At 43.8% G+C, this 14,096-nt stretch overlaps 1 protein-coding gene across 2 annotated transcripts in view; it reads left to right on the forward strand.

Moving 5' to 3' along the window:
• SUSD3 (sushi domain containing 3) overlaps positions 1-12,020 on the forward strand; it is a 29,621-nt gene extending 17,601 nt beyond the window's left edge. For both annotated transcript variants that reach the window (XM_058845056.1, XM_058845055.1), the window contains 3 exons: positions 586-733; positions 3,537-3,704; positions 10,906-12,020. In XM_058845056.1, coding sequence (XP_058701039.1) covers positions 586-733; positions 3,537-3,704; positions 10,906-11,119 — 530 coding nt within the window. In that variant the 3' untranslated portion in view covers positions 11,120-12,020. The remainder of the gene's footprint in view (positions 1-585; positions 734-3,536; positions 3,705-10,905) is intronic.
• The last annotated feature ends 2,076 nt before the right edge of the window (positions 12,021-14,096 follow it).

The raw sequence follows: 14,096 nt of genomic DNA on the forward strand, positions 1-14,096 counted from the left end.
GCCACACCACATTCCCACTCCTCCTTTTGTCTGGATAGCTCACTTCCAGCATCAGATCCCTGCAAATACTCAGCCTTGCAGGCCACTTCTTCATCCTGCATCCTTCCCCAAACAAAGGAAGACCTGTTGTTTGCTGCCTGCCAAAGAGGATGTAGTTACATGGAACTGTCCTTGCTCTAAATGGCTTCTTTAGGTCCATGTACCACTGTTAGTATTTGTTTTTGTAGCTTCAGTCCTTGTTAATGAAGAGTCTGCAGCTCATCTGCATTTGATCTGCCAACAGAGTTGTGCTTTTTAGCTACTGCAGTGCTAAGAACACTGTGTTTAATTAATTGCAGTGGTGAAATGCTTGTGAACAATTCATTAGTAACTTATAAACAGGGGATTTTTACATAGTCCAGTTTGATGCTTGCGTAGGTCTAAGCTGAAGCCAAGATTCTCTGGTATCTTGACACACAGTAATGTGGAAGTCCTTACTGAGCAGAAGTGTGAAGCAGGTAGGTTTCAGCATGTTTTAATGAAAATGTGAAAGATAAAAATTTGTGGACTGATCTTAGAAACATTTCTGTGTTTGCTTTGCTGCAGCCATATCAAAGTACGAGACTTTTGGCTTTAAGGTCGCAGTGATTGCCTCCATTGTGAGCTGTGCTGTCATTCTGCTGATGTCCATGGCTTTCTTAACTTGCTGTCTGATCAAGTGTGTGAAGAAAAGTGAGAGGAGGAGAACTCAAAGGTATGTCAAGAAGACACTTTTAATAACAATGTAAGAGTGTACATCATATGGACCCCATTGCTGTGATAACAAGTGCTTCAAAGTATTTGCTGCTTGCAGCACTGTAATGATGTTAATTACTCAATATCCTTAATTTGTAGGTCAGGCTTTAGGCTTGGAAAGAAAGACTTGGAATTCCAGAGTATTTAAATACCTGGTGCCTGTTCATATCAGTTAACCTCAACAGGCCTGAGGAGATATGGATTTACCCAGGATTATGCAGAAGCTGAACACACAAGTCTTCTTTTCTGGCACAGCATTTCTCTCCTCAAGTTATTGAAGATTGGCAGTGATTCCCCTTCTTCTCTATTTCTTTCATTTTTTTCCTTTCTTTCTTTCAACACTGCTGGGAAATGGAATCTCCCTGTGCCAGAGTCATCCAGACCCTCACCATCTGCAGAGCATCCTCAAAGCTGTCCCAGTGTGGGGCTGGAAGGACAGAGGATTTTGTCCTCTGCCTTGGAGCACAAATCAGTGGATTATAAACAGGAATATGAAGAAGTCAAATTTTCAATCCAGTCCATTATAAAAAGTCAGTGTGGATGGTGTCAGCAGGAGCACATTAACCTGTGGGCTGGAGCCAAGCTGCTGCTGCTCACGAGAGCATCCACCTGCAGTCACTGCTACAGAAAACTTTCCATGGGAACCTGGTTTCCCCTCTCACTTTTGTTGCTGGTTATTCCCACCAGTCCATCCAGTGGAGTGGAGGGAGGCTGGGGAAGACAGTAGTGAAGGTTTCTGTGCTGAACTGTGCTTTATCTGAAGCTACATGGGAACCAGCTGAAGGGGAACTTCTATCATTCAAAATCCAAGTGTAGCCAAAATAGAGATTTTCTGTTTCTCTTGAAAGATTTTTTTGTGTCAAAAAATGGAAGTCCTTCGTGTCAGTCATAATATTAGGTTTTTACTGGTAGTATGAAATAAGTTGCTTTGAAATGAAAGGTTAATTGACATTTTTGGAAGTGCCACTTTTCTTTTGGTAAGACTATTGATATCACAATCCTTGTTTTTCATTTATTTTAAATGAAGTTTTGTAAAAGGTAGCCATTCCCGTTATTGTGATGACTTGATATTTTTCTCTTACAAAAGAAAAGCCCTTCACACTGGACATTATGACCTGATTCTGTCATCAGGCTGTAAAATGATTGTTTTTGCTGAGACCTTCTCAGTTCCCTGCTGCCCCTGTGCTCCTTTCCCTGTCTCCTGAAGGAGCTGCTCCATCCCATTGGCAACAGAGCCCAGCTCCAAGGGCCCTGCAGACATGGTGTGTCTTATCCGTTCTGTCAGAAAGAGCTGAAGTCACGAACAAACTGTCCCTGTCATGGGAGAAAAAGTAAAATAATCCTGTGTGAAACTTGTCAGGTGCAGTGGCAGCATCTCTGTTGGTGATGGAGGTGGAAAAGTGGATCAACTTCTGGATGCACAAAGCATTAATCTGACAAAAAGCTGCAGGCTTGATAACTTAATACAAAATGAGAACTCTTGGGGGGAAAATAGTGCAGTAAGTGTCTCTTAGACCATATGTGAAAGATGAGCTAATCTGTACCTATGGAGCAGAGAGGATGTCCTCACCTTGCCTGTAGCTCTGACGTCTGCCTGTCTTCTTTTGGCTCTTAGTTGGTCACCTGAGAGATCACCTCTGCCTACAAACCTGCCTTGTATGGTGTCTAATGACCTTTGAAGTGTCATCTTGTGTTTAATAGGCTCACATAATCATTAGGATTGGAAAAGAGCCTTCAGTTGAACTGTCAGCACAGCACTACCACCATGTTCACAACTAAACTGCCACACCCACGTGTGTTTTGATGAGAAAAGGGATTAAGGCTGCTGAAAGGCCTCCCACCCTTCATCCTCCTCACAGATCTTGGCCCACTGAGGGAGCCTGGCTGCTGTTTTCTTTGGGAAGAGCAGGATTGTGTCCCAAGAAGACAGAAATGTCACCAAAATCAGCATTGCCAGTTCTCACAATTTGATCTTGTGCTTTCAGCCAGTGAGAGTGTCTGATTCTGTGAATCTTAAAGTTCTTTTAAAGACAAGAAAAGAAATTGTGGATTTTTTTTCTTGCCTCAGAGTTGCAGAGACCAGCATGAAAACAGCCCTGAGCGTTTCCAGAATAGAATTCTGACACTGAGGGAATATGATCTGTGCTTAACAAAGGCAACATTACCTGTCTCCTCCATTTTTAAGTCAGTATGTTTTCAACCTGCCTGGTGATTTTGGAAACCTTAAAAATGGCAGTGATTCAAAAAGTCACAAAAAATAATTTTTTTTCCCGAAATAATTTATCCCATAAAATGGAGATGCTCTGAAGTCTTTTCACACACAACAGGATATGGCCTGATGTCACTGATGAAGGTCTGTGAGAACACTGACACATCATCCCACCTTATATGACTTTTCTTATTACCTGTAGTCTGGAAGAACACTGAATCAAATGGACATAATTCTTGGAGGTTTGTTCCTTTGAACTATCCACTGGTGCTCATAAGAAAATTGCTCTCATTTTCTTGTTTGTTTGCTTCTGAGGAGTGCTGGACAGTACTTAAAATAGCACTGTTTTACACATTAATATTTATGCTATTGAAACCTATCTTAGGGTGTTATTTAAATCTCTACAAGTTTGCCTTACACATGAAGTTCAGCACATATTTAAGTGCTTTCTTCAGTAAACCTGGAATGAGATTTAAACTCTAGAGAGTCAGGTCTGTGGTCAGATAACAGCCATTTATCACAGTACTGCTTCTACTGCTTGGTGTATTCACAGAGAAATGCAGCTGTGGTACCAGTTAAGGACTGAAGAACTCGAGCACATGCAAGCTGCTTACTTTGGTTATAAGGGAAGAAACAATAACAACAACAATGAGAAACTCAGGAATATTTCTGTATTTGGTGATGTGACTAACATGGCATATGATAACCAAGGCTTCTCCAGGTAAGGCTGTTACAATATAGTGGATTTGAATGAGGTGATGGGATCCTGGCTAATCACTAACCAGAGCTAAAACCAGCTATGAGAGCAGGTATATCAGCCTGTGCACCCTGAGCCAAAAGTCTGGCTGTTTTGCATATGGAGAGTGGGTTCTGCTTCTAATCAGAGATGGAAGTGTCATTAAAGGTGATTCTGAATAAAACTCTCCTGGAATTGCTCTTGGAACAGATGTGACCCTTATTTATACCTTGTTCCCTTTTCCCACTCAAATAAGAGCAGTTTAATCAAGTAATTAGTAAAAGAGGCTGATTTTTATTATTTAATTCTGTAAAATGAATAGACATGCAAGGTAAGATGTGGGAATTCTCCATTTCATGAAGACAACAAATAGCCTGTCAGCTTTGTATTTCACTTGCAAGGCTTATATTTTGTGTGTAGCAAATTAGGCTAAGTTTCCTCATCCTGTGTTCACCTGGCTTGCTGGAACAGGAGGAGAGTGCAGACACTGGGGAGATGCAAACATGGAGCTGGGCTGGAGGACCAGCATGAAAGGACATGTTCCCTGTCTGGGTGATTGCTGTGGTACAATTTCCCCTCCAGTGTGAGGTGGGAATGTTGGCAGCCTGTGCCTGGAGGAAATCTCTAAACCTGTGGGTGTTGCTGCAGTGATGAAGCTGTTACAGCATTGATTATCCAAAGAAATAAACACAGGAACATGGCATGGCTGGAAAACAGCAGAAAATCTGAGGGCAGGCAGTCCCAAAGGAAAGATTCTGTGTATTTCTGCATATCCATGGTCAAGAACAAACCAAAAGAGAATTTAAGCAAGACTCCTCAGGGAAGGCTCAGGCTTGACCTGAGGAAGCATTTGTGTACCAAGAGGGTAGTCAGACCCTGGAACAGCATCCTGGAGGGGGATTCATGGTGGTGGCCCAAACTGGCATCACTCAAGAGGCATTTGGACAATGCCCTTAATAATGAGCTTTAGTTTTTGATCAGCCCTGAAGGGATCAGGCAGTTGGACCCAATGATCCTTTGTCAGTCTCTTCCAACTGAAATATTTCAGTCTAGTGTGGTGTGGTGTAGTCTACTGTACCCTATCATCCTATCCTATCCTATCCTATCCTATCCTATCCTATCCTATCCTATCCTATCCTATCCTATCCTATCCTATCCTATCCTATCCTATCCTATCCTATCCTATCCTATCCTATCCTATCCTATCCTATCCTATCCTATCCTATCCTATCCTATCCTATCCTATCCTATCCTATCCTATCCTATCCTATCCTATCCTATCCTATCCTATCCTATCCTATCCTATCCTATCCTATCCTATCCTATCCTATCCTATCCTATCCTATCCTATCCTATCCTATCCTATCCTATCCTATCCTATCCTATCCTATCCTATCCTATCCATCCTATCCTCTTTGTGTCTTAAGGTTTCAGACACTTGGAGGAATTGCCCAATGCATCACAAGATCTCTGAGCACAGCAATCCTCCTTGGTTTTCCTATTCAGAAGCTGTCTGAAGAGGTGCAGGGGATGAATCCTTTCCTGCCTGCCTTTTCCAGGGCTGCAGTACATGCTGTTTCCTGCAGCCCAGCTGTCTCAGTGTGGTTCTGAGACCTCTTGTCTGCTTTGGCTGGGTTGAGTGTGGCAGAATAAATCAGGTTGGGTATGACAGTGCCCAGAGAGAGATTTTAATGTTCACAGGGACTGCATGGTCTGAGGGGCTGCATCCAAACACCTGGGGCATGGTTAACTTCACAATCTAAAGGGGTACCTGAGGGCAGGGGTCCAGGGACATGATCTGTTATGGAATGACTCCATCAGCATCCCCCCAGCACCCCCTGCCAAGGCCTCGGCTTCATTCCCTCCGTGCCAGGGACCTGGTCCAAGGTGTTACCCACCCCAGCTAATTCAGTTCCCACACCCAGCCATGGGCAGTGGCTCTGCAGTCCACTCAGAAGGGGAACCTGAGATGAGTGCTGCCCATATCTGACAAGGGAGTGGGTGGAGGACTTACAAATTCAGTCATTTTTACAATAGGTTTCTCTTTTCTTAAAGAAAACTGTTCTGCTGCTTCTTGTAGCATATGAAGTATCTGGAAGAGTAAGAACTCCTCCACCCTTGAAGAAGACCCTCTTGAGTGTATGTTAATTCATTTTTTACTAGAAAAGCATGTGGGTTGTGCTACTTTTCAGACTTAATTGAATAGGTTTAGAGATTAACATTTTGATTCAGTACTTCAGGAACAAAATACTGTAAGAAGAGATAACATAAAAAGACCATTCCTTCAGGTAAAGCAATATAAAATAAAAATTCAATTCTTTCAGGCAGGTAAGGTATTTGTTAAGATTTACAGACAAATTTAGGATTGAAATACTGATCAGTTAAAGCAGTGCTTTTAGTATGCTGACGAGATAATTTTGGCTGCAATGAGGTGACCTGATGTCAGTACAGAATGCTGATGTGTAGAAGTTATAAATAACAGAGAAGCCCAGCTGTGAGACAGTAGGGGCTCCATTGTGCTGTTCTGGATCTGGCAGCCACAAAATTAGAACTTTTCCCCTCATGTTTGAAGCATAGAACAAACATCACGAACATGTACTTTTGCAAGGAAAACATTGAATTTTAGTGGCAACTGCTTTAGCTATAATGAGCCTCATTCTGACTGCTTTGCTGGTTTAACAAATTGCTTTAAAATGATAAGAAATATGTGTACAAATACCAGGATCATTAACTACAGAGTGCAGTCACTCCAGATGGCACCTCTTTCATTTGGAGGTAAAGAATCATAATGAGGATGAACATACCAATTTTTAGCAGAAATATGCATGACCTGCAAGTATTTCCAGCATATATGCTCTCTTACATTATTGAAAACACTAAATAATGTTGAGCAGGGAAAAACAATTTCCAGATCATGGTGCTGCTGGGAGGGAGGTGTTCCCCAGCGTTGTGTGTCAGAAGTTCAGAGCAGCATAGATAGATAGTGCTTTTCTCTGTGCTGCAGAGGTTTGGGCCAGATTAGCTGAAAACAAGGGTCTGTATCTAGGGAAGGGAGATTGGCTGCAGCCCTGGGCCACGTAGTTAGAGGAGAACAATGTCCATGAGCCTTCAAAGCCATCCCCAGGAGGATTGCTGGGCAGAGGGCTTGTCAGCATCTTGGGAATGGTTCTCACAGCCTGACTGCAAGATGTACCAGGATGTGTTATTTTTGAGTCAATTCTTTTCTGATGAAGAATAAAACCTGACGCTGCTGTAACCCTTCTCTGGAGCACTTGCTTGTGCACCCAAGACAAACAGTCCTGTGCCATGCCAGCAAGCAGCCACATGGGAGAGCTGGGATCAGGCAGCTGCCAGAGAAGGTACAGGTTGTTTTCTGCCCCGTGACAGGCATGGGGTAAAATATCAGTAAAGGGAAACTTAATGGCAGCTGTCCTTCCTCTGTGCCAGCTGCTGGTAGTGTTTGAGAGACGGAGCTGAAGGTCACTGAGACGTTCTCTTGAAGAAATGGGTGTCCAGGAGAAGAGTGTGACGTGCAGAGTGGGGTCAGCTTAACACCGGCAGGGACTACACTCACCTGCTGCTCAGGAAGCTGTTCCAGGGCTTGACAACTCTGTCTGTAAAGAATTTTTTTCCCAATATCCCACCTAAACCTCCCCCAACAGAGCTTAAAAAGTGCCTTCAGTTTTCAGCAAGCAGGCAAAGCTTCACAGCAAACTGGTGCAACAGCCTCAGCAGAGCTGCTGCTCTAGGAAAACAGGTTTAAAATACAGGGTGAGGAAATGCAAATAAACAATTGTTCTGATAAACATCATTGCCAGTTTTCAAATCTGTAAAGAATTATCCTATCCTGCTGTAATGTACATCAATTAAATTTTAAATATCCATGCAGGGAGGGGGCTGTCTTTTGCTTGTTTAAGTAGCTTGTAGCGTTTTCACTTGTTCTGTAAGTGAAGCCATCAGTTCCATAAATAACACAAGGAAATGTAAGTGTCCTGTGCCAGAAATGGGAGCCCTGAATCCAATTGAAACACTTCTGGTCTGGCAAAATACACACAGCCTAGTGTAACATTGTAAGAGCAAACAGCAAACCCTTCTGGCATGAAGAGACATTAAAGAACCAGGCACTCCCCTTTTGGAACCTATTTATAAATCATCATGTGTAGAAGACACTGTCCCAGGAGCAGCACAGATAGCCAGTGTAAAGAAAACACTGAGAAAGCTCATTTCAGTTTGCATCAGCTTTCTAGTGATGGTCAGAAATAGCCACACCTGGGCTCTGTTACTTTGTTTTTCACTGCAAAAGTGCTGTAACCTGTCCTGGAATCAATACTCTCTTGAGTCAAGGGATGTGCGAATTTTTTGTAAGGGGAATTGATGATCCAGCATTTTCCACACTCAGGAGAACTGAATGTATCTGTACACTAACTCCTTTTCATTCTCTGTTAGCTGAGAAAACCAGTAAAAAAGTACTCCTGATCAAAAATGCAATTTAAAGAGAATCAAAGAAATTTGGTGTGGTTTTATGTCTAGTGTGGAAGCATTTGGAAGAAGTTGGGCATTCCAAACTTGGACTGTTTAGAGGTGAATTATTTTTCACAACTCTAAGTCAAGTTATAAAACATTCTCTATGAAGTAGCTGATCTGACTGCAGGGGCAAGTCAAATGGAAAAGCCCATGTCTCAGTAGGCTTAAAGTCCTCCTTTCAGCTATTCACACAGCTGGAGCATATTACCAAGAAGAAAAAATCCTTCTGCAGAGAAGCAGGCTGGTGTGTTCTCACACAGAAGATATTTTTAGCAGCTCAAATTTTTATACCAGAGCCCTTTCTGACTACAAGATGCTTTACCATTGTACCTGGCAAAAAGCTAATAAGGGCAATCTAGCAACAAAGAATTCCAGCTGAAAAGGTTTTGTGGAAAATCCCAAAGCCAGCGTCCTGTTAGGAGAGTGTGGCTCAGCACTTTCAGCATCGCTGTGGGGTTTAATACTGCATCCCATAGAGCATCCAGTGAAAGGGCTGCAAAGGGCAAATGACCTGTTTGATACAATTGTATGGAATTGATACAGTTCCCTACACAAAATCTTTGATTGCAAGGCACAAAGGACTGAAGGGGAGGAGACCCAGCATAGCAGAGGGGCAGATTTCCTTTCCCTGCTTTTCCCTGTTTTTCCCTGTGACTGGTCCAGCCTTGAGCTGCTCTATTCATGGAGTTTGTTTGTTTGTTTGTTTGTTTGTTTGTTTGTTTGTTTGTTTTCCCTCTTATTTTTCCTCTGCTCCCCACCACCACCTTTTAGAGGCTCAGGTCTTCCCAGTACCTTTCAATGTGCAGGTTTCAAAGAAAGCTGAGTCAGGGAAAGCAAGCTGTGGTTTTACCTTGGGGCCCTGTTTAGAAGGGTAGGATAAACTGGCTTTTAAATTACACCCATTTCTGAATTTCAGTCTTAACTGTCATAGCAAGAGCTCGAAGGGGGCATGTACAGCAACATGTGCTTTCAATAGAGCTGCTATTATTGTTTTCATAATGCTTTCCTGATTACCCCAGGGTCTTGTACAAAGCCACCAGGCATACAGCAACAAAAAAATCCCCTCCCATCCTCTAGTATAAAAGCTGTTTTGAGAGGCAGTGCCAGCACCAGGCAGCTTTGTGGCTGCGTTCTCACACGTCTCGGATGTCCTGTTAACAGTGTTTTCCCTCCAGCAAGGAGCAGCTCTTGAGTCACACAAAAAAATATTTTTGAGAATCCTCTAAATCCCATTGACAAATGCTGTGATGGCTATTCTTCTCCCCTGATGGGAGCTCCAAATTTTATCTGTCAGATAACGGCTGTCCTTGTCAAATGCATCATGCACTTGGCTGTGCAGCACCCAGGGCAGGTTTATATTGCCAGGTAAGAGTGCAGAGAAGGGTTCTGGTCCTCTTGCTGGGATGTTTTGAAGTAGCCCAGTTGGGAACTGGAGTTAAGGAAAGTTGAAGTGCTTGAAAAAAACAGTCACACTTATTCAGGACAAAGTACAGAGCTTGCAGGGATGAGAGAGCAAACTGAGGACTGTGTCTGACTGAAGGTCACCCACGCAGAGCAAAGCCCGCTGCGTGCACAGTTATCCCTTGGTGACACTGCAACCCTCTTAATAGCTCTTCTTATCCTCTGCTGAGGTGAAACCCCACTGGCTTCACTGTCCCTCTGATGTGCTCAGGATTTGATCCATTGCAGGGAAGAGAGGTGCCTACTGTCTAATCCTACACTTACAGAATCACATAATCATGGAATGGTTTGGATGGAAAGGGGCCTTAAGGACTATCTCATTCCTCCCCTTGCCATGAGCAGGGACACCTTCCACAAGATCAGGCTGCTCCAATCCCCATCCAACCTGGCCTTGGACACTCCAGGGATGGAGCAGCCACAGCTGCTCTGGGCACCCTGTGCTGACAGATGTCAAGGAAGGGTTAATAGCTCCTGAGATGGGAGGAGCGGGTTGCTAAGCCAGGAGTACATTTCTTCTCCAAGTACACTTTTAGTTAGTTTGGGTTCCTGAGTTGGTGGTGGGCTATGGGTAATTGCAGTATTTCACAACATAGGGCTTTATAGCAGAAAACATCAGGGTGGGATGCCTTCTGCCCAGGTGAACTGTATTTATTGCTCTATAACCAGAATACCTGGACTTGACAGAGCTGTAATCCAGGCAGGGCAGTTTACAAAGACTTTTTCTTATCAAAGGTTGTTTTGCTGGCCCTTGCAAGACTTAATTCCAGTCCTTCTCTGTGTATGTGCTGCTTTGATTTGATTTTTATTTTGACCTTTGACTATCACCTCAAGAAGATGGAACTGAGTTCCTTATACTATAAAAAAATAAATAAATGCACAACAACAAGTATCTCAGAAGATTTTCTTTTGGCAGTGAGGTGTGGAGCATTACCCCACCTAGCTTCTGTTTCCTGATAGCAGGTCACAGGGGTGCTCAGTGCTCAGTACCCAGCAAAAAGGTCTTGAGAGCTTGTTGAGGCTCTTACCATGACACAGTTATTTGCCCCACTGCTACCAACTGGTTTTGATGCTGGGAGAAGCAATTCCTTATGTTATAGCACAAGGCATTTGTGAAACACCTGATGTGCCAATAAAATGCACAAATTCTGTATCTTCACCAGAATGAATGAAACAGAAATAACTTTTCCCTTTGTGCTTACAGGTGCCAGGAAGAGTGGAGTCGGGATGATGCAGTTGCCAGGTGTTGCAAAGGCAGCAGTCACCTGCTGAAGGCAGCCAAGAGCAGTGGTGCTCCTGGGACACACGCAGGACCAAGACACAACACCACACTGCAGACAGTGAACTCCATACACGTTGTTGAAGTCTACAGTCATAAGGATATCTACAACAAACAAACCTGCCAGATACCTGGATAGCTGGTGTCTGAAATGCAGCTGCTTGTCTGGACCAAAATGAAATTTTGATAGAAAATGTGCCTTAAAGACAACATAGATAGTTCATTATTCATATGAATTGTAAGTTTTCTATATTCCAAGATGGTTATTTAACAGAAATGCTTCAAGGTCTCATACAAATAAATATATGAATGTTGAGGCTGTCAGTCCAGAGCTGTTCTCTGCTGTGTGCTGTGCAGTGTGACCATGGCAAAAGCATAATGTCCTTCTGCACAGCTAGAGAGTGGTACCCAATTTGCATATTTGCCTCATATGAGGTTGCCAATAACAATTACACAACACTCAGATTCCAGTCTTCTTTCAACCAGTGGGTTTTGTAAGAATTTCAGAAATAAAACTCCCCCATATTTTTACAAACTAGCATGGTAGAACTACCAAAAAATGGTTTTAATTTAATGCCCCATCATTTTGGATGAGGAAGGTCTTTAATCTGCTCTGCATTTAGGGACCATGTGAGACTGGTCAAAGGCCCATCTGCAGGTGTGCCAGCCTGCAGGAGAGGAGATCACAAAGGGAGGGATGTGGTGTTTGTTGTGCTGTGCCACACCTCGGGCTCCCCATCACTGAGCTCCTGCAGCTCCTGCAGGTGTCCCAGTGTGAGAGCAGCTGGTGTGAGAGTGGAGACTGTGGTGCAGCCTTCCTGGAGCTGCCAGCTCGGGATCACTGCACCATCATCCCTGTGAGAGCTCTCTAAATAAAGGGCTGAGGTAGCTTTTGAAAGCCTGCCTTCTTTTCCTATTGTTAATCTGTTCATCCTATGAGAAAACAAGGTGGGTTTTTTCCTTGTTTTGTCCCTTTTAAATAGTTAAGTAAGTCAGGTTAAATAACTGATATGGCTCTTTTACTACTGCTTATATGCAAATAAATCCTACTTATAGTATATTTATTTTTGTTCAAGTTGAAGCCTTACTTAATACTGTCATCAGCTGTTTAATGGGTATCGTCACATCCCTCTCATAGGTAGAAACACAAACATAGCAAGCTGCAGTAATTGTTTTATAGTATATCCCCTTGGTATGAACCAGGCATCCTCTCACGACCTGCAGTTCTGAAGCTTCCATTTTGAAATTCAAATTACTGTAACTTGCTGGCAAATACCCTCTTCTATCCTGGCAATACTCTGCAGACATCAAAAACACGTGCTTGAAATTCAATAACATGGAAGTTGCAGCAAAAGAGCTTTTTTCTTATTTCTAATAAGCTCATTTCTACTGTACATTACACCCATGTGCACCCTGCAACACACTTCTCATGCACTGCAAAGAGGAGAATGAATGTACTTCCCATCACTCCACCCAATTAAGTTCTCAATTAATCCAATTAATACTAGCCATTGTTTATCAGGACATAGTTGTGCTGTGAACTATTTTGCCTGCAGTTTTCAGTCCCCTGTCACAGCTTCTGTACCCAGCAGTGTGGGCAGCAGGTCAGGGGAGGTGGTTTTGTCCCTCTGCTCTGCTCTGGTAGGATCTCACCCGAAACTCTGTGTTCAGCTCTGGGACCCCAGCACAGGAGGGACCTGGAGCTGCTGGAGAGAGCCCAAAGGAGGCCACAGAGGTGCTGCGAGGGCTGGAGCCCCTCTGGAGCCAGGCTGGGAGAGCTGGGAGAGCTCCCCTGCAGAAGAGGAGATCCAGGGATACCTCAGAGCCCCTTCCAGAGCCTAAAGGGGCTCCAGGAGAACTGGAGAGGGATTGGGGACGAGGGAGAATGGCTTTTCACTGCCGGGGGTTAGATGCAGTACAGGAAGGAAATTCTTGGCTGTGAGGGTGGTGAGGGCTTGGCCCTTAGAAAATGGGAAAGGGCAAATCTAATAAGGGGAGAGAAGAGAACCTCGAAAGTACCAGAATGGAAGGGTTTATCTGATCCCCAGAAGTGTAGAACAAATGGTTAAACAATTCCTTCGCAAAGAAGATACATCTCAACCTAGGATTAAAAAGAGCTATAGGCATGGGAGGGAGGTGTTCTGTCCTGCTGGCAATATTATGTTTAAAGTAAACGTGTGAAGGGTGGCCAAGATATCCTTGATCCTGCCTCTCTGCAGCTCCTTTGAATTTCCTTCCTCTTCCCATCTCTATGATTATGTTCACTGAATTCCATGATTTAGTTTCCTGGTCTTTTAATTTTATTATGTGGCTTTAAAATGCAATAATATGACTGCAAGTGAAATAAATTCCCTGTTGGGATGTTTGGGTCAGCACTTTGTGTGAGCAGACAGCCTGGCTCCTGCTGGCTTGCAAAGCTGAGTAATGTTGGATGGGACAAAGTGCACCCTGGAGCTGGCAGGGATGCTGGCAGTCCTGGGAAGCACCCCAGAAGGCAGGTGAATTCACTGTCCCTGTGCCAGAGCACTACATGACTAGCATTTATTTGGGCAGCTCATGCAAGAGGCAGCAAAGCTACACCTAGATAAGGAAACAACACCCAAACTGTTTGTGTAAGATTTGTGGCTTGGCTCCCTCTGGGAGGTTAGCTCTGATGGCTGCACCCCCTGGAGTTAGCTTTATTGCTCATGCAAACATCATTTACTGTCAGAAGGGGGAAAAGCACTGTGCAGGAAGGAGATGGGAGCAGCTGAGACTCTAAAATAGACACTTTAAAACTTGTAACTCCTAAATATTTGCTGGCCAGTGGTTCCAGCTGGATTCAAGCTCCTATTTCTGCTACAGAACACTTGCATTTCCTTGTGTATTTTATGAAACTGGTGGCTTGCACACTGCTCACAGAAGTGTTTGGCACAGGACATACATTTTATCTATAAACTGGAGTCTGCAGTGGCTTCTAACCCGTGCCTGGTACTGGCCTTTACTTCACTCAGGCTGTGGGTTTCATGCTGGCTGCACACCATCCTCTCCATCATTCCTGCCTGTGGGGATCAGACGAGGCCTGGAGCTGGCACAGGGGTGACTTCCATGTGAGGACATGCACCCCAAGTGGCTTT

Source organism: Poecile atricapillus, chromosome 9 (genome assembly GCF_030490865.1).
Source record: "Poecile atricapillus isolate bPoeAtr1 chromosome 9, bPoeAtr1.hap1, whole genome shotgun sequence".
Classification (NCBI taxonomy): domain Eukaryota; kingdom Metazoa; phylum Chordata; class Aves; order Passeriformes; family Paridae; genus Poecile; species Poecile atricapillus.